Genomic DNA, 18,875 nt, shown 5'->3' with positions numbered 1-18,875 from the left:
TGAAATAATTAAATGTTTAGTTGGACCTACTTGTGGGAATCAATCGTTAACTGTCACATTAATCACTTGTTTTTAGTGAATACCTCCAAACTACCGCTTGTAGAGAAAGGAGAATGAACCAACAGTTATTTTGTCGACGGAAAGAGGCAAACCCTAGCCGTCACATATTCTCTCTCTCCTTTTAAACAATACTACAAAATAGCCACTGGCCGGAATGGCCGAATCAACCAGAGGAAGACCTCCTCCGGTAACCCAAAATACAATCAACAAACTAAGCACACAACCTACATTATTACATACTGAAAATTTCAAGACCAATACACAAAATCAAACATATGCCAATCTATTCAAGCCCACAAATCTGGATACAGATACTCTCACAATCCCACCAAAGCAAATCTCATACATCAACGGGGAACCATTTATTGCTTGGAAATCCAATGAGATACAACAGATGATAGAAAAGGAGAAACTACAATATGCAGTAGTTGGTAAGTTTTCATATGACAACATTGATATAAAAGAACTAAGAAAGGTAATTCCAATGCAGTGTGGAATTAAAGGAGTACCAATCATAGGACAGCTTGATGAAAGACACATTCTGATCCGTCTAAATCTTCTGGAAGACTATGTTAAAATGATGTCTACCCTTGTGTACTACATAAAAGTACATGACAGATATTGCCAAATGAGATCGTTCATATGGAATCCATGGTTCAATCCAAAGGAAGAAACTTCAAGGGCTGTAGCGTGGATAAGCTTTCCTGAACTGCCTCCAAATTTCTTTGTTAAAGAGGTAGTGTTTTCCATAGCAACTGCAGTCGGAAAACCACTAACGGTAGATCTGGCAACAGCAAACAAGACAAGGCCAAGCTGCGCAAAAATCAAAGTCGAAGTTGATTTAGTAGCAACTCTACCTAAAAGGATAAACATTGCTGAAGAAGATGAATCAGGAATATTTAAATCAAAATGGGTAAGGATAAATTATGATTACTTACCAAAATATTGCAAACACTGCAGACTCCAAGGACATGAGGAAAAGGAATGTAGAATCCTTAATCCTGAATTGGCAAAACAGTCTAGAGAAGATCTCAGGAAAGAACATACAGGAGGTACTGCCACAGAAACACAAAACAAAGAAGTCAATCAAGAGAAAAGGGGATGGCAAAATACTGGTAAGCAAGAATGGATGCAAAGGAGGAGCAAATACAAAAAGGATAAATCAGGGATTATAATTGGGGAAGTGAGTCCAGTACAAAAGAGCAAGGAGGTAGCAAATACCAATGCATTTGCAGTACTGGAAGACACTGCAGATAACCATGATAATACAAATAAAGAACAAATGGCACAAGAAGAGACTAGAACATGGATAGAAAAGAGTTTCTATACTAATAAAAGCCCAACAAAGGACATAGACAATAACACAAATGTCACAGAACAACCACAAGAAGACAGCAGCAAATCTGGAGAAGAGATCTATAGCAGTCACACAAGAACAAGAATGGAGGATAGCTTACCTGAGGAAATACACAGTCAGTCACCAAACAGGAAAATCCATACAGAATCTACAGCTTCAAAGCTTCAGCAACAGGAGGATAAACAAAAGAGTCAAAGTAGAAACCAATATAGTGCAAACAGCAGCAAGACAACAGCCACAAGCAGAGGGGAACAAATAATATTAGATGCACAAGATAACATGGTGAAATTTCAGACTCCAGATCTAAACCAAATAGAGCAAGGAAGGAAATACAATAGTCATAACAAAGAAGTGACTTCACAAGAAAATTACAGCTGGTGGGAAGTGGAGAGACAGATAGAAGAGCAGCAAGAAGAAAATAATAAAGCAAACAGGGAAAATGAAGAAACAACAACAAAAAAAAGAACAGAACAGGAGAGGGAAAATCAAGAGCTCAGTAAGGGGCAACATGAGCATGGCATATCAACAATATCAAAAATGATTATGGAAAGAGGTAGCAGAGACCTAGATGAACATACCTTAGAGCACAATTTTGAAGCAACTGTTAGAGCAGGAGATATCTCACCAAAGTATCTCCAAAAAGGAGGAGGAAAAGAAAAAAGAAAGATATCAAGAGAGACAAGTATCCCACCTGGGGGTGGAGTCCATACTAGAAGGCAGATTAATAAACTTAATAAACCATGATGAATGCTCTTATATGGAATATTAGGTCAGTCAATACCAAGAAAGCTTTTACAAGGTTGATAAAAATGAATCAAAAACATCATTTTGGATTTATTGGTTTAATGGAACCTTTTCAAGAATCAGACAGGATAGAGGAATATAGAAGAAGGCTGGGTATGGAGCATGCAGTGGCTAATATATCAGGTAAGATTTGGGCTTTTGTGGATAATATTTTTGACTATCATGTAATGATGGACCATCAGCAATATTTAACCATCAAATTGAGAATTAGAGGAAGTCAAGAGGAGATGCTAATATCACTAGTGTATGCAAAGTATACTCAAAATGAAAGACTGGAGCTATGGGACTCAATGGAAGATGTATCTACCTCAGTGAATATTCCATGGATGATTGGGGGTGATTTCAATGCAATAACCTCAGAAGATGAGAAACTTGGATGCCTTCCAGTAACCATCAATGAAATTCTGGATTTCAGAGGGTGTATTCAGAGCTGTGGAATAGCAGACTTGGGGTTTAGTGGCAGCAAATTTACCTGGTGGAATGGTCAAAATGGTGAGGATTGCATCTTCAAGAGATTGGATAGATGCTTGGGTAATCAAATGTTACAAACAAAATATTCTAGTATTGATATCAACCATCTGACCAGGAGTGGGTCAGATCATGCCCCTATGTTAATTTCTTATACAGGAGACAATAGAAGAATCAAAAAACCTTTTAAGTTTTTGAACTGGTGGGTAAAGCAGGAAGGTTTTATGGAAATAGTTAGACAAAACTGGACAGCTGATTTTATGGCAAATCCTTTCATTCTTTTTCACCATAAATTGAAAAAAGTGAAAGTAGCTTTGACACAATGGAGTAAAACAACTTTTGGGAACATATTTCATGAAATTGAAACTCTTGAAGAGATTATTAAAGTAAAGGAAAATCAATTTCAAAACTGTCCAACAGCTACTAACAGACAAGAATTGCATAAAGTCCAAGCTGATTTAAACAAATATCTACACTTAGAGGAAGAATTTTGGAAACAAAAAGCTGGGATGCAGTGGTTCCATGATGGGGATAGAAATACAAAATTTTTCCATGCTCATGTACAGGGAAGAAGGAAAAGAATGCAAATCAGAAGAATTCAAGGAGAAGATAGGAATTGGATAGAAGAAGAAGGGGGAATAAGTGCTGAAGCCATCAAATACTACACTGCTCAGTTCACAAAAGAAGAAGATCCTAAGGACTATGAAATTCTGAATCACTTACCCAGAATGATCTTTGAGGAGGACAATGTGATGTTTGAAGCAGAGCCAACTGAAGAAGAAGTGAAGGCAGTGGTTTTCCAACTAAATAGTGACAGTGCAGGAGGACCTGATGGTTTTACTGGGGTGTTTTATGGTTAATACCTTCTCTGATATGAGACCAATTAGTTTGAGCAATTTTGTGAACAAAATTTTTTCGAGACTGTTACATGAGAGATTGGTTGCCAAAGTACCTAATATTATATCTCTCAATCAAGCTGGTTTTGTCAAAAATAGAAGTATTGTGGAGAACATACTATTGACTCAAGAAATAGTATCTGATATAAGGCTAAGAACAAAAGAAGCAAATGTTATTATAAAGCTGGATATGGAAAAAGCATATGACAGGGTATCTTGGTTGTTCTTAACTAAGGTACTCAGACACATGGGATTTTCAGAGAAGAGCATAGACATGGTCTATAGAATTGTTAGCAATAACTGGTCTCTGTTTTGGTTAATGGGCAACAACAAAGATTCTTCCAATCTACTAGAGGAGTAAAGCAGGGGGACCCTCTATCCCCTACTTTATTCATACTAGCAGCAGAGGTCTTAACAAGGAGCTTAAATGCACTTCATCATGATATGCAGGTTAAAGGTTTTGGCATGCCTAAATGGAGTCCAAAAATAAATCATCTTGCATATGCTGATGACATGATCATCTTTACTTCAGCAGATATGGTCTCTTTGCAAAGAATAATGAGGATTTTGAGAAAATATGAGCAGACTTCTGGCCAAAAGATTAATATGAACAAAAGTGTTGTTTATATGCATAATAAAGTAGAAGGAGACATCAGTATAATAGTGGAGATTGTCACTGGCATGAATAGAAAAGAATTTCCTTTTATGTATTTGGGTTGCCCTATCTATCATTGTAGGAGAAAGAAGGAATTCTTTAATACTTTGACTCTTAAGATCATGAATAGATTACAAGGATGGAAGGGTAAAATGTTATCTTTTGGAGGAAGGGCAATACTTATTAAACATGTACTTCAAAGCATGCCAATACACATGTTATCAGCTGTTAACCCTCCTATTGGAATCATCAGACAAATTCACAAAATGTTTGCTCAGTTCTTCTGGAGCAACACAATTTGGGGCAGAAGTAGACACTGGGTGGCTTGGAATAAGATGTGTGTTCCTACTACAGAAGGAGGCCTAGGTGTTAGATCATTACATGATGTGGCATTAGCACTGTTTTGTAAGCTATGGTGGAACTTTAGGACAAAACCTTCCCTGTGGAGAGATTTTATGACCAACAAATATTGTAAGAAAGAGCATGCTACAGTGGTGCAATGGAAACAGGGGTCACAGACTTGGAAAAGAATGCTAGAAGCCAGGGACCTAATAGAACACCAAATCTGGTGGCAAGTGAGGAAAGGAGATTCACTTTTCTGGCTAGACAATTGGACTGGATTGGGAGCTTTATACTATGTAAATCCAGGGAATACTTATGATGCAAGTATTCAAAATGTTAATGAAATGATAGTGCAGTGGAGGTGGAATAGAGAAAAACTTAGGGAAGTACTTGCTAAAGATATTGTTGATCATATAATAGACAATATAACCATACCCAAGGAAGAAAGAGACTTTGATAGACCATGGTGGATTCTGGACACAAGTGGAGAATTTACAATTAAATCAACTTGGGATTTTATTAGGCAAAGGGGACCAAAACTGGACATTTACAGGTTCATGTGGATAAAGGGTTTGCCTTTTAAAATTTCCTTCTTCATGTGGAGATGCTGGAAATACAAAATTCCTACAGATGATGTTTTAAAGAAGATGAACTTTATTCTGGTGTCAAAGTGTTGGTGTTGTATAAATCCTAGAGAAGAGACTATACATCATATTTTCTTAACATCTGAGACAGCTAAAAGGACTTGGTCCTTTTTCTGTAAGGCTGCAGGAATAAGGATGGAGGGGGTACAACTGCAACAGCTAATTGTGAAATGGTGGATGGCACCAGTTACTAACAGACTGAAACAGGTTTATGCTGCAGTGCCATCAATTATAATGTGGGAACTTTGGAAGAGAAGGAATGGTATCAAGCATGGACATAGAAAGATTAATAGTTCAGTTATATATCTAGTCATAGTTTCTATCCAAAGACTAGTACAATATAGAAATCCCTCAATTAGAACTATCCCCCCTGGATGGAAAAATCTGATCCAAATGCTAGAGGGAGGCAAGGCAAGAGTGAAGGTAACAAAAGTTAGATGGAATCTACCTCCACATGGGTGGTATGCTTGCAACACAGATGGTGCATCCAGAGGCAACCCAGGGAGGAGTGCCTATGGTTACTGTGTGAGAGATGCAGAAGGGAACTTAATATATGCTAAGAGTGAGGAAATTGGCTATGCCACCAGTATAGAAGCAGAAATTGTGGCTCTTTTGAAAGCCTTGAAGTACTGTAAACAACAGGGACTAAATAACATTATTTTCCAGAAAGATTCCCAAGCTATTCAAAGAATTTTGAACGGAGAATGGAAACCTCCATGGAATATTGCAGGTTGGGTAGATGAGGTGGAGGAATACAAAAGAAATTTGGATGTCATTTTCAAACATACCCTAAGGGAAGCAAATAAACTGGCAGATGCTTTAGCAAATTATGCCCTAGATGAGGGTCCCCTGCAGGCTTATTTGTTTGAGGAGTTGAATGTACAGATGAGAAGAATCCTAAATAGTGATAAGAGTCAAATTCCGTATCTAAGAATTAAGAAATGTTGAAGGAAAGGGAGGAAAAAGGAAATGGGAAACTGGAGACACAGAAAAGGAGAATGAGTTTGATGTCTTTACTAATTGTTTGTTCATTTTGCAGGTCTACAAACTACACTTAGTTGAATCAAAGGCAAATAAGGCATATCACAAATCTCACAACTTTCAGAAAACACACAAAAGCAACAAGATCAACAGAGGAGTACAATACACACCAAAAACAAACTATACCAAATGAGAATCAGAGGAAACCACACTGAGTTTCTTCATCATCTTCAACAATAAGGGGAGAAGAGCACAAAGATAGAAAAAGAAAGAAGACAAGGAAAGGTCCACCTTCAAAATAAAATTCGAGGCAACAAACACACATGCAGAGCAATCGGATGTGAATCAGAAAGAATCCATCAAATCAAATGGTCTCCTCATCATCTTCAACACTAAGAGGAGAAGAGCACAAATTATTCAAGGAAACAAACACACATACAGAGCAAACAAGCTGGTGTGAATTAGAAGGAAACCATCATAGCAACATATTTTGGCCTCTTCATCATCTTCACAAGAACAGCAAGAATGGCAAAGAAGATCGAAGAAGAAGACGAAAATGGTCATCTACTGTCACGACCCAAAAACTGAGGTCATGATGGCACACATCTCAAAACCCAATCTAATGTGTAACCCTAAAAATAAAACTCATACAAGACTCCCAAAGGGGAAAGTGATGCCACGATTTAAATAAAAAGAAGAAAAAAAAAACAATGAAGAAATTATCCCAAAACCTGGTGTCATAAGTATAAAGAGCATCTAATACAAGGTTCGAATCTGAAGATACAACATAAGTCTCTGAATGATACAAAAGACTGAAAAATAAAGATAGACTAGTGACGATCCGAATTCTGGGACCTCACCACTAATCTGAGAATACACAATCCGCTAGAATATTAACTGCCACGTGGGGTACCCCGACTAGTATCTGCATCAAAAAGGGACACAGAAGTAGGGGTGAGTACAATTCACATGTACTCAGTAGGTTTTAGCTGACTGAGTATAAGGAATTAATCAAACCTATGAAATAAACTAAGGAACGCATCCACCTGCATACAGAAAAGTCCCACTCCGGCATCGGTGCCGCCAATTTATATATATATTGACGCGAGTAAAGTAAACTCATAATAACAGCTCATAATCACAATTAACCAGATAATTCAAGCAGCACAAATATCAATGCAATGCAATATGATGATGCAATGATGTGGTGGTGCGGTGGAATCAAGACTGTCGCACAGACTGTCGTATACACTTGCTGAGCTGTGCTACCAAGCAAGGCACATGGGGGTCTTGCAGACCATATAACTCAATCACAATATCTCATTATCCTTGCCACCTCCTCGTGGTCAAGGGATCACAATGCATCCACTACCCTGCCGGAAAACTGCCTCGGTCAGGGACTCAAGATACAAAGGTTAGGATCACAATGCATCCACTACCCTGCCGGAAAACTTCCTCGGTCAGGGACTCAAGATACAAAGGTTGGGATCACAATGCATCCACTACCCTGCCGGAAAACTGCCTCGGTCAGGGACTCAAGATACAAAGGTTTAAAGGTGTTTCATTTTCTTTCTCAAAAGGAATTTCCATATTTCTCAACTTCCCATGTTTCATGATATGATGAATGAGGATGAATGCATCAAAACACATATGCATGAAAGTAATAATCAACTCACATGTGGTATAAGGTTCAAAGTTCTCAAAACTTAACCTACACATGATATTCACCCTCAATAAATAGTAACGGGAAGAACACACTTTCATTTAAATATTCACCCCTTTCTCAACAATATTTCAATACTCAAGTATGCTCAAAACCCCAACTCAATCTCTCAGGCGGCATCACAAGTCAAATAATATACTCAAGCCTCTCTCTTAGGCAAATCATAATTCACATGCTCTCAAAGCAAATAAGATAACAAATAAGGCCCCCACACGGGCTATGTAATACAAATAAACCCCGTCACGGCAACACATTAATAAATAAGCCTCCACACAGACATCACAATATATATAACATTCTCAACTCATACTACAACCCCATCCCAAAGTCTATAACATATGAATGACTAATTACCCCATCTCAATCTCAAAGAAAGATAGCCAAACCTACCTCAATTGCCGAAACCGCACTCAAATACCTCCACCGGACAAGAAAATCTCGAATTCAGCGCCCGGAATGACAATCCACTATCAACAATGAAACATACACGTCACAAGAAGTCCAATGACACCCATATTGATAGGTTTCGGAACCGGGGGTAAAATGGTCCAAAAATTAACTATTTTCGAAAAGGGTCAAATCTATAAATTTATTGAACAATCCCATTCTATTGGTAATAAGGAACTCATGGTTGAAAAACCCATAAAAATAGAGCTCAAAACGAGTTGGAAATCACAATTTTCCTTAAATTCGGATTAGGGAAGAAACAAGGATTTTTGGGGTTTGAAACTAAAATTTAAGAGTTAAAATCGTCAAAAACTTAATGAAAAAGGAAGGTTTTAGGTCAAAAATCACTTACCCAACACTTTGACTCGAAAATCTCTTCTCAAATCACCTCAAGGAGTTCAAGAACTCAAACAAATGTTGAAAAAAATATTGAAATGGGAAGAAAGGGGCATTTTCTGCCCAAAAAGTTACTGTTCACGCGTGTTACTGTTCACGCGTGTTTTATACAAATTTACGAAAATCACCCTCAAGGTCATTACAATATCCACCACTAAAAAGGATGTCGAGCCTGGGGTCTCAAAAAGCTGAGGGTATCGAGCCTGCATATCAGACTCTAACTCCCAAGTCGCCTCCTCAGCAGGCCGATGCTGCCACTGCACCTTGACCGAAGCGACCTCCTTGGTCCTGAGTCTACGAAGCCGCCTATCTAGAATAACTGTCGGCTCCTCCTCATAAGTCAAATCCGGACTCAACTCTACCGCATCATAAGAAATCACATGAGACTCATCCGGTATGTACTTGCGAAGCATGGAAACATGAAACACCGGATGGACAACTGACAATTTAGGGGGTAAGGCCAACTTATACGCCATTCCACCTACTCTCCTCAGGATTTCAAACGGGCCAACAAACCTTGGGCTAAGCTTGCCCTTCTTTCCGAACCTCATCACTGTTGACACCCAATTTTGACCGACCTATAATTATTTTTTGAATCACTATCTTAATAGATAGGCATTTTTAAAAATTATGTTCTTGTATTATATATATATTTATAAAGTTAATTATTTTTTAGTTTGTACCAAAAAAATAATAATAATAATAAAAATCATATATTTTGGATTTTCATAGCTTATAATATTTTTTTTATTTTTTTAATATTATTAACATCATTTCTTATCGTTTGTGAAAATAACAAGCTTTGTACATTCAAATATTTTTTCACATTATTTAGTATATATTATACGCGCGTGTGTGTTTTCTTTGTAATATATTACTTAACTAAGTATATTTTACCAATTTACTTATTCATATTAATTTGTGCATATTGCATACCTATTTTAATACGACTTATATGCACATCCATATAAAGTTGTTATTTAATTAAGTTTATTATGTATTTTAATTAATATATATGTCATACATCTATTTTAGTATGCATTATATACATATGTTGCATCACGTATATATATATATGTCACTTAACCGAGTCCTTTTTATAATTTTACTTATTCACATTGGTATATACGTATTACATATCTATTTTAATATATTTTATGTGCATATGTATATAAAAGGGGTTATTACTTAAGTTTATCATATATTTCTACTTGTTTATATATATATATATATATGTATATATATAAATATTACACATCTATTTTTGGTATGTATTATATATGGGCGTTTTATGTATATATGTATATATATGCATATATTTATATTGTATGTACATGCATATTTATTTTATATATATAATATTAATACTTGACAAATTTAAAATTTTACTTATTCAACATGTATTTGACAATTAATTAGATGACATTTTTTTACAACTATTTATAATTATGTCCTAATCAATGTTAATATAGTCTATTTTTATACTCAATTTTAATCTCAACCGTACATTACATTTTTGATCCATGGCCATAATTAATTCTATCATTTTTTATTATTATTACCCAAATCCTAAACCTAAACTAATTTTTTCCTTTTCATTTTAGATTTTTGGGGTCATCTTCTCCAAAGGAGAAGAAAAAGAACCGCCGCCTCTTCTACTCTCTCCCTCCGCCACTCTCTTCTTCTCTCCCTCACGTCGCCACCGCCGCACCTCCTCCATCCCCAGCGAGCTGCTGTCCAGCAGCACGCTGCAACCATAATGGACAGCTGCAACAAACAACAACGAGCAGCTCCCTCTCCGACAGCAGCCCCTTTGCGCCGCCAGCTGCTCGACGCAGCAGCCATGGCTATGCTCCGTCACCTCTCCGCCGGCGAAGCCACCAGGAGAAGCAGCGGCAGCGACAGCGACGTCCAGCACCTCCGGCGACGACGCGCAGCAGTAGAGACAACACGCAGCAGCCGCGCCTGCAACTCCAGCAGCAACAACCTTCGACGAACATCATCGGCAGCCATCACGCACAGCAGCTCCGATTTTCAGCGCCTTCATTAGATTAACAAGACGAGAGGTCAAAGACGGATCTCCACAGATCCGTCTTGGTAAGGTTTCATCTAGATCTTATTTACTACATATTATTGTTTGTTTATAAGTAGATCTAAAAATTTCATACTCCTTTATGATTATTGTGTATATGTTAGGTAAGTTTATGTTATTATTGAATTGTTCAATATTGATGAATGTGTAATTATTATTATGATTGATGTTATAGTTAAATGTTCATATGAAAAAATGTGGGTATAGTAAATATGATTCATAAGAGTACAGTTGCAGAAATTTTGATTGAGTTATATATTGATGATTATATATTATATGGTGTAAAAATTTCATTTTTTGATTTTAAATGAAAAAGTTCTTAATAAGTTCCTTGCTTGGAATATTTTGATCTTCTCATACTAAACTCCATTTACAGATTTTTATTTTTTCATAACAAATATTGGGCTAATTGATTACTTTATCTATTATTCTTATTCTCTTGCTTGTAAGATCCATATTATTCACATGTTACTACATCACTTTAGTTATTTATTTTTGCTCCAAATAATTTGATAAACTCAAGATTCAAAGATTTTTGTTCATTCCTAATCGATTGAGATCACAGAATATGTTTATGTTATTTTTGTCCATGTTCATATTCATGTTCATGTTCATGTTACTACATTTTAATTATGCAAAAGTTTAGATCGTTCTATTTAAGACAGATCTTTACAAATTCTCTCAGGTATTATCGTTCTAACCATTAGTGGTTTAAACTTTATTTGTTGAAGTTTAATTTGCCTATGGATTTAATATGAGCTTTATGATGCTGCTTGTTATGTGAGAATCATGAAATTGATAATTTTACCTTAACTTGAGTTCAATAATTTTGCATTTAATATTTTATGTTTTGTTTGGATTCATACAATTGAATTTATCTGCTTGGAAAATCTGGATTAGATGAAAGTTGGATTTTTTTATTTGAATATGTGGTTGAATAATTTCATTGCAATTATTATCGGTGGGTCCCATTGGCATGACCTTTTTGACTTATGAAACATCTTTTGAATAAAGTTTGGATCAAATCTAAAAGAAGATGTGGTTTTGATTTTTGTGGAGAGAATTTTGAAAATATTGTCATATTTTTGAAATGAAATACACCATCACTGACTTATTTGTCAAAGGTTTGAAATTCAAAATCTAGCCAGTAGATTTTGTTGATTTCATGATTTTTTATTCACGTGTGTATCAATATAAAGAGACATACACACACAAGTATAGGAGGGAGACAAAAACAGAGAAAGACAAAAAAAAAAATGGAAGAAAAACACAAAGAAAAAAAGGAAGAACACACAGAGAGAAAATACAAGAACACAAAAACAAAAAGAAAAGAAAAGAACACTAGAACTTAGAGAAGCTTTTAACAAAATACTTAATTGCTTTTAAGCTCTTTCTTTTGCCTCTTTGCTAATTCAATTTGTTTGGATCTCGAATATTGTTACCGCTTTTCATTGACATAAAACTCATATTAACCGGTTAGTACTTTCTTTTTCTATTTTATTGTACTGTCTTTACTTTAGGTTCTTACATATTATATCTTGTCAAAATAAATACATGAAGTATCCAGGTTAGTTCCCATTTTCTTTGATATATTGGTTTATTATTTTTGAAATGTGTTCTTGTTCTATTTGCTTGCTTTGTTGTAGCAAAATTATATAATCATGATATACCTCTCTATATATTTGTATATTGGTTGTGTTTTCTTTATGATTTAGCAGGGCTTGAACTTCAAAGTTCAAGACACGAGGAGTGCGAAAGTTTAAAATGTCATTATTTCGTTTATATTTTTTTGTATTATTTATCCACTTACCTTTTATTTTAGTTTGTAATAATCTTGTAAACTCTACTTTGTATAAATAATATACATTTGGGGACTGTCTAAAGGGGTAGGGGAAATCTACGTGCTACTTGCAAATTTTTTTTTTTTACTTTAACACAAATTTTATGTGGTTATTTTAATTATTTTTGTTGACTTTCAGATTTTAATTTTAAATGAAATACGTTTACCACACAAATAAATATTGATAAACCCTATACTTTAATTAGTTTATCAATTTTAATATTTTCATAATATTTATATATATTAAACAACATGCCCAACTCTTGTATATTTTATTCAAACTATCAATCATTCTATTATTACATATCATGTACATATGCTTTCGATAGATAATTTTCAACATGTTAATTAAATCATATGTCACGGTTTAAGCTTAATATTTTCAGCATATTAATTGAAACTATACCTACATGACTTTAGCATGTTAATTTTTATAGAAATCATGTTTAAGATTTAATAAGTTTAATAGGCTACTTTAATAGATACAATACCTATATATTTGCTAATAAATATTTTTATAATATTATGCCATATAAAACTATGTTTATAGAATTGAATAATATTGCAAGCATATAAAATCAAGATTTTCACCGTAAAAAATATACATAAAATCACGTCTTTAGTACTTAATGAATATTTTTAGTATTTTATAAGAGTTAATTTAAGCTTACAAAATTACAAATATTTTTATCATATTGACTCATATAGAAACTACATCTATAGAATTTAATTAATGTTCCAATACATACTTTATTTGGGTGCCATGGCCAATGAAAAGATCTCTCCGTCGGTTTTTGAGGCCTCCCCATTTAAAGACGGAAATTTTAGTTTAAGTTTACATTATGTATTATATTTTTACAAGTTAAAACGGTCGATGAAGAAATTACCGTCGATTTTCAAGGTTTTTCATGTTCATAAGATGACTTTTAATTGTAATTATTATTATTATCATCATCATCATTATTAATATTTATCCCTCACTAACACTTTATCAAGTCTTTTACAGGTATTCAGAACTGCTTTCCGAGGAAGCTATTCGAATTAAGTTCGAATAATATTTTAAATTTATTATTGAGTATATTATTGACGTTAGACAAATATTAGGCCGTTCCTTATATTATTGCTTTAATTTACTCTTATGTATATTTCATTATATATTTGTGCAATATTTTTATCTCCTCAAATTTAAAAAATGAGTTCAGTTGGGATTCACAGTTTGGATTTTTGAAGGATGCTAATACCTTCTCTTCGGAATAAATCCATTGGTTTTTTTAAATTATCCTAAAATTATGGTGACTCATTAAATTAAACTATTTTTGAACAATCGAATTGATTTTTTACGAATCACCATGACATTGCTCCTTATTTGCAAAAAAAAAATATAGGGATGTAACACTTATTATAGTTACGCATCTGAACCCACCATATAATAGAATTCTATTTTTTATAGTGTATATAGAGACACATATATTTAAAAATTATTTTAATTATTCTCTATTAATATTTTGTCAAGCGTTTGTATTCAGAGATATTTTACAAAAAATAATATTCAATAGTGTTTTTCTTTTCATATGGTAAAAGAGTTTTTTTTTTCTATACATTTATATTATTTTCTCATATTTTTATACATATAGTTGACAATAACATACATTATTTATTTGATTCATATTCTTTTTATACATATGTTTTATATAATTTTAATACATATTTTTTACATATATATGTGTTATACTTGCAAAATAGTAATGTTATCCCTCCCTCATTGATAAATTAAGTCTAGCCGGGTACTACATTTTGTGGATTTCAAAGGATGCCTAACACCTTCCCTTTGGAATAATGTAAACCCTTACCTAGAATCTAAACTGGTTTTTCGTAGATCGAAACGTGAATCATACAGGTCATGTATCAAATAGGTTTTCCTTATTTTCCTTAATAAATTAGGTGGCGACTCTATACAATAATCAATCCTTTTAGAGTCAATATGTTGTGCTTTATCTAACCTCGGTTAAAAATAGGGCATAACAATCACACCCTTCATGGGCGATATTTTAAGCCACATGCAATCACCCACCATGAACTCTAAGGGACGAACCCTCCTATCAGCATAACTCTTCTGACGACTCTGAGCTGTCAATAGTCGACCTTGAATCAAACGTACCCGCTCCACAGCATCCCTAAGTAAGTCAGTATCCAATGCATCAACCGCAACAGAATCAAATCATCCAATGGGTGATCGACACCTACGACCATACAATGCCTCAAATGGTGCCATTTGAATGCTGGAGTGATAACTGTTATTATAGGCAAACTCTGCTAAGGGCAAGTGTTGGTCCCATCGGGCACCAAAATCAATCACACAGGCCCTAAGCATATCCTCCAACACCTGAATAGTCTGCTCGGACTGACCATCGGTTTGGGGATGAAATGCTGAACTCATCTCTAGCCGCATACCCAATCCACGTTGTAATGCCTTCCAAAAGTGAGAGGTGAACACTGAACCCCGATCCGATACAATAGAGATAGGCACCTCATGCAGCCTAACAATCTCACGAAGATAGATCCTAGCTAACTGATCCGCATTGTAGCTAGTCTTCACCGAAAGGAAATGGGCTGATTTGGTCAATCGATCCACAATCACCCAGACAGAGTCATACTTACCCAATGCCATGGGTAATCCAGACACGAAGTCCATAGTGATACGCTCCTATTTCCACTCAGGAATGGGCATCCTTTGCATAGGACCACCCGGTTTCTGATGCTCATACTTCACTTGTTGGCAATTTAAACACTTAGCCACAAAATCAATAATGTCTCTCTTCATGCCACACCACCAATAGTGTTGTTTCAAGTCATGAAACATCTTTGCCACTCCCGGGTGAATCGAATATTTGGAACAATGAGCCTCCTCCAATATCATACGTACCCATTCACTAACCTTGGGCACACAAATGCGACCATTAATCCTCAAAATTCCTTCTGAATCAAGAGAGACTGATTTTGCTTCACCACTTAACACTTTGTCTCGAATGACCCTCAACTTTTCATCTTCAAACTGGTGTGTACGAATCTGGTCCATCAAAGTAGACCTAGCCTCCACAAAGGCCAAAATACCATGATGTGTAGAAATATCAAGTCGGACCAACTGTCTAGCCAATGACTGAACTTCCAATGCCAAAGGCCTCTCCACAGCCTTAAGAAAGGCCAAACTACCCATGCTAGATGCTTTGCGACTCAGGGCATCCGCTACCACATTAGCTTTGCCCGGATGATAAAGTATGGTAATGTCATAGTCTTTCAATAACTCTAACCACCTACGCTGCCGCATGTTCAGATTCGGTTGAGAAAAGATATACTTAAGGCTACAATGGTCAGTATAGACCTCGCAATGCACTCCATAGAGATAATGCCTCCACAACTTCAGAACAAACACCACCGCTGCTAATTCTAAGTCGTGGGTAGGATAGTTCTTCTCATGTACCTTCAATTGTCGAGAAGCATAAGCTACAACTCTACCTTTTTGCATCAATACACCACCCAAGCCGACTCCCGAAGCATCACAAAACACAATAAATGCCACGCCCTCCTCGGGTAAGGCTAGAATAGGTGCTGAAGACAATAATTCCTTGAGCTTTTGAAAGCTCGCCTCACACTCATCAGTCCACTGAAATGCCACGGTCTTTTGAGTTAGCCTAGTCAATGGAGCTGCAATAGAAGAGAATCCTTGAATAAACCGACGATAGTAGCCTGCCAACCCAATAAAACTCCGAATCTCGGTAACCGAAGTAGGCCTAACCCAATCATGAACCGCTGCAACTTTGGCTGGATCAACCATAATACCATCCTTGGTCACTATATGACCCAAGAATGTCACAGACTCAAGCCAAAACTCACATTTGGAGAATTTTGCATACAACTTCTCCTCTCTCAATCTCTAAAGGACTGTCCTCAGGTGCCTAACATGATCCGCCTCATTCTTGGAATAAACCAAGATGTCATCAATAAACACGATCACAAACGAGTCCAAATAAGGTCGAAATACCCAGTTCATCAACTCCATAAAAGCAGCCGGGGCATTAGTCAACCCGAAGGACATAAACACAAACTCATAATGCCCATAACGAGTCCTGAATGCAGTCTTTGGGATATCAGATTCCCGAACTCTCAATTGATGGTAACCCGACCTCAAATCAATCTTTGAGAACACCGATGCACCTTGAAGCTGGTCAAATAAATCATCAATGCGAGGAAGAGGATACTTGTTCTTGATAGTGACTTTGTTCAACTGTCGATAGTCAATACACATCCTTATAGTACCATCTTTCTTCTTCACAAATAAAACCGGTGCACCCCACGGTGATACACTAGGTCTAATAAACCCTTTCTTCAATAAATCTTCCAATTGTTCTTTCAACTCTTTCAATTCTGCCGGAGCCATTCGATAAGGAGAAATAGAGATGGGTTTAGTGTCATGCTCCAAATCAATCACAAAATCGATATCACAGTCAGGAGGAACTCCCGGCAAGTCTGTAGGAAATACATCCATAAACTCTCTCACCACCCTCGTAGTCTCTATATGAGATGACTCCGTGGTGAGATCACGTACATGAGCCAAATAAGATAAACAACCCTTATCCATCAAGCGACGAGCACGAATATAAGATATCACCCCCTTAGGATACGAACTCGGATTACCCTTCCATACTAAGCTAGGTAAACCGGGATAAGCTAAGGTCACGGTCTTTGCATAACAATCTAATATAGCATGATAAGGAGATAACCAGTCCATACCCAGTATCACATCAAAATCAAGCATGTCTAATAAAATCAAGTCTGCACGGGTCTCTTTACCCGAAAATATCACCAAACATCCCTTGTATACCCGATCCACTACTAAAGATTCACCTATTGGGGTAGAAATAGTAATAGGCACAATAAGGGACTCACTCACATAATCAATACCCACATCAAAATAAGTCGACACATAAGAATAGGTAGACCCTGGGTCAAATAATACTGAAGCAGAACGATGGCAAACTGGAACAATACCTGTAATAACTGCATCAGAGGCTTCTGCCTCATATCTACCCGGTATAGCATAGCATAATTAATGGTCACCCTTAGCCTGTGAACCACTACAACCACCACCTCGAGTACTCCATGAAGCACCTCAAACAACTAAAACTGGTGTATTGCAGACAACTTGTGATCCTAGCTGAATAGAAGAAGAATCACATATTTTCCCCTTATTCAAACTCACTATAACAAAATAACCCAAGTAAACTACTCCCAACTCATCATAGGAGGACCGATAGGTTTATGAGCAAGAACAGACCTCTATCACTTCTTAGCCATTCCCGCAATTATAAAGAGAAATAAGACATTCACTGTGCCTTCAAGATACCCGATTTTGAACAACCTGTCCTGACACTTGGTCAAAAAGATATAAGCCTTCTCAACAGTGATAACCTCAAACTTGGGAGACAATACCCTGACGAATCTCTCCAAATCTCTTTTGCTCCTAAGTAAACATAGCAATGCTAGAAGACATAGGTGGAACCACAGATCTCAAAGGAATCCAAAGTGGGCTAATTAGATATCTAAAATTTGAAATCTAACCGTCAAAGTCTAACCGACCATTTTCCATACTTTTTTTTGTTGCTCCACATCTTCATACTCATAATCAGGCTCGAATGGGCATCACTAAATCATCCTTAAGCAAGAGCCGCTATTTCAAACCCGACAATTACTTTTAATGCGGAAGGAATAGATTAGAGGTATACAACACTTAATATGAATAATTCGCACGAAAGGAATCAAAGGAAAGAGTTTCTTCTATTAAGTATCTTGTAGCCTCTCGAAGATAAGTACGGACATCTACGTACCGATCCGCAAGACTCTACTAGACACCCTGCTCTTTAACTTATGAGACCGGTGAACCTAGGGCTCTGATACCAATTGTCACGACCCAAAAACTGAGGTCATGATGGCACACATCTCAAAACCCAATCTGATGTGTAACCCTAAAAATAAAACTCATACAAGACTCCCAAAAGGGAAAGTGATGCCACGATTTAAATAAAAAGAAGAAAAAAAAAACAATGAAGAAATTATCCCAAAACCTGGTGTCATAAGTATAAAGAGCATCTAATATAAGGTTCGAATCTGAAGAT

General features: G+C 36.1%; 1 protein-coding gene across 1 annotated transcript; it reads left to right on the top strand.

Annotated features, from left to right (window-relative positions):
* Positions 1-1,189: 1,189 nt before the first annotated feature.
* On the top strand, positions 1,190-2,161 carry LOC129872669 (uncharacterized). The gene has a single exon (XM_055947599.1). The coding sequence runs from the start codon at positions 1,190-1,192 to the stop codon at positions 2,159-2,161; it is 972 nt and encodes a 323-aa protein (XP_055803574.1).
* The last annotated feature ends 16,714 nt before the right edge of the window (positions 2,162-18,875 follow it).

Source organism: Solanum dulcamara, chromosome 11, assembly GCF_947179165.1.
Source record: "Solanum dulcamara chromosome 11, daSolDulc1.2, whole genome shotgun sequence".
Classification (NCBI taxonomy): Eukaryota; Viridiplantae; Streptophyta; class Magnoliopsida; order Solanales; family Solanaceae; genus Solanum; species Solanum dulcamara.
Note: the sequence above shows the minus strand (reverse complement) of the source record. Positions and strands in the feature narration are given on the sequence as shown.

What these genes read in the sequence shown, in the direction of transcription:
- LOC129872669 (XM_055947599.1), top strand. Translation starts at nt 1,190, where the DNA reads ATGCAAAGGAGGAGCAAATACAAAAAGGATAAATCAGGGATTATAATT.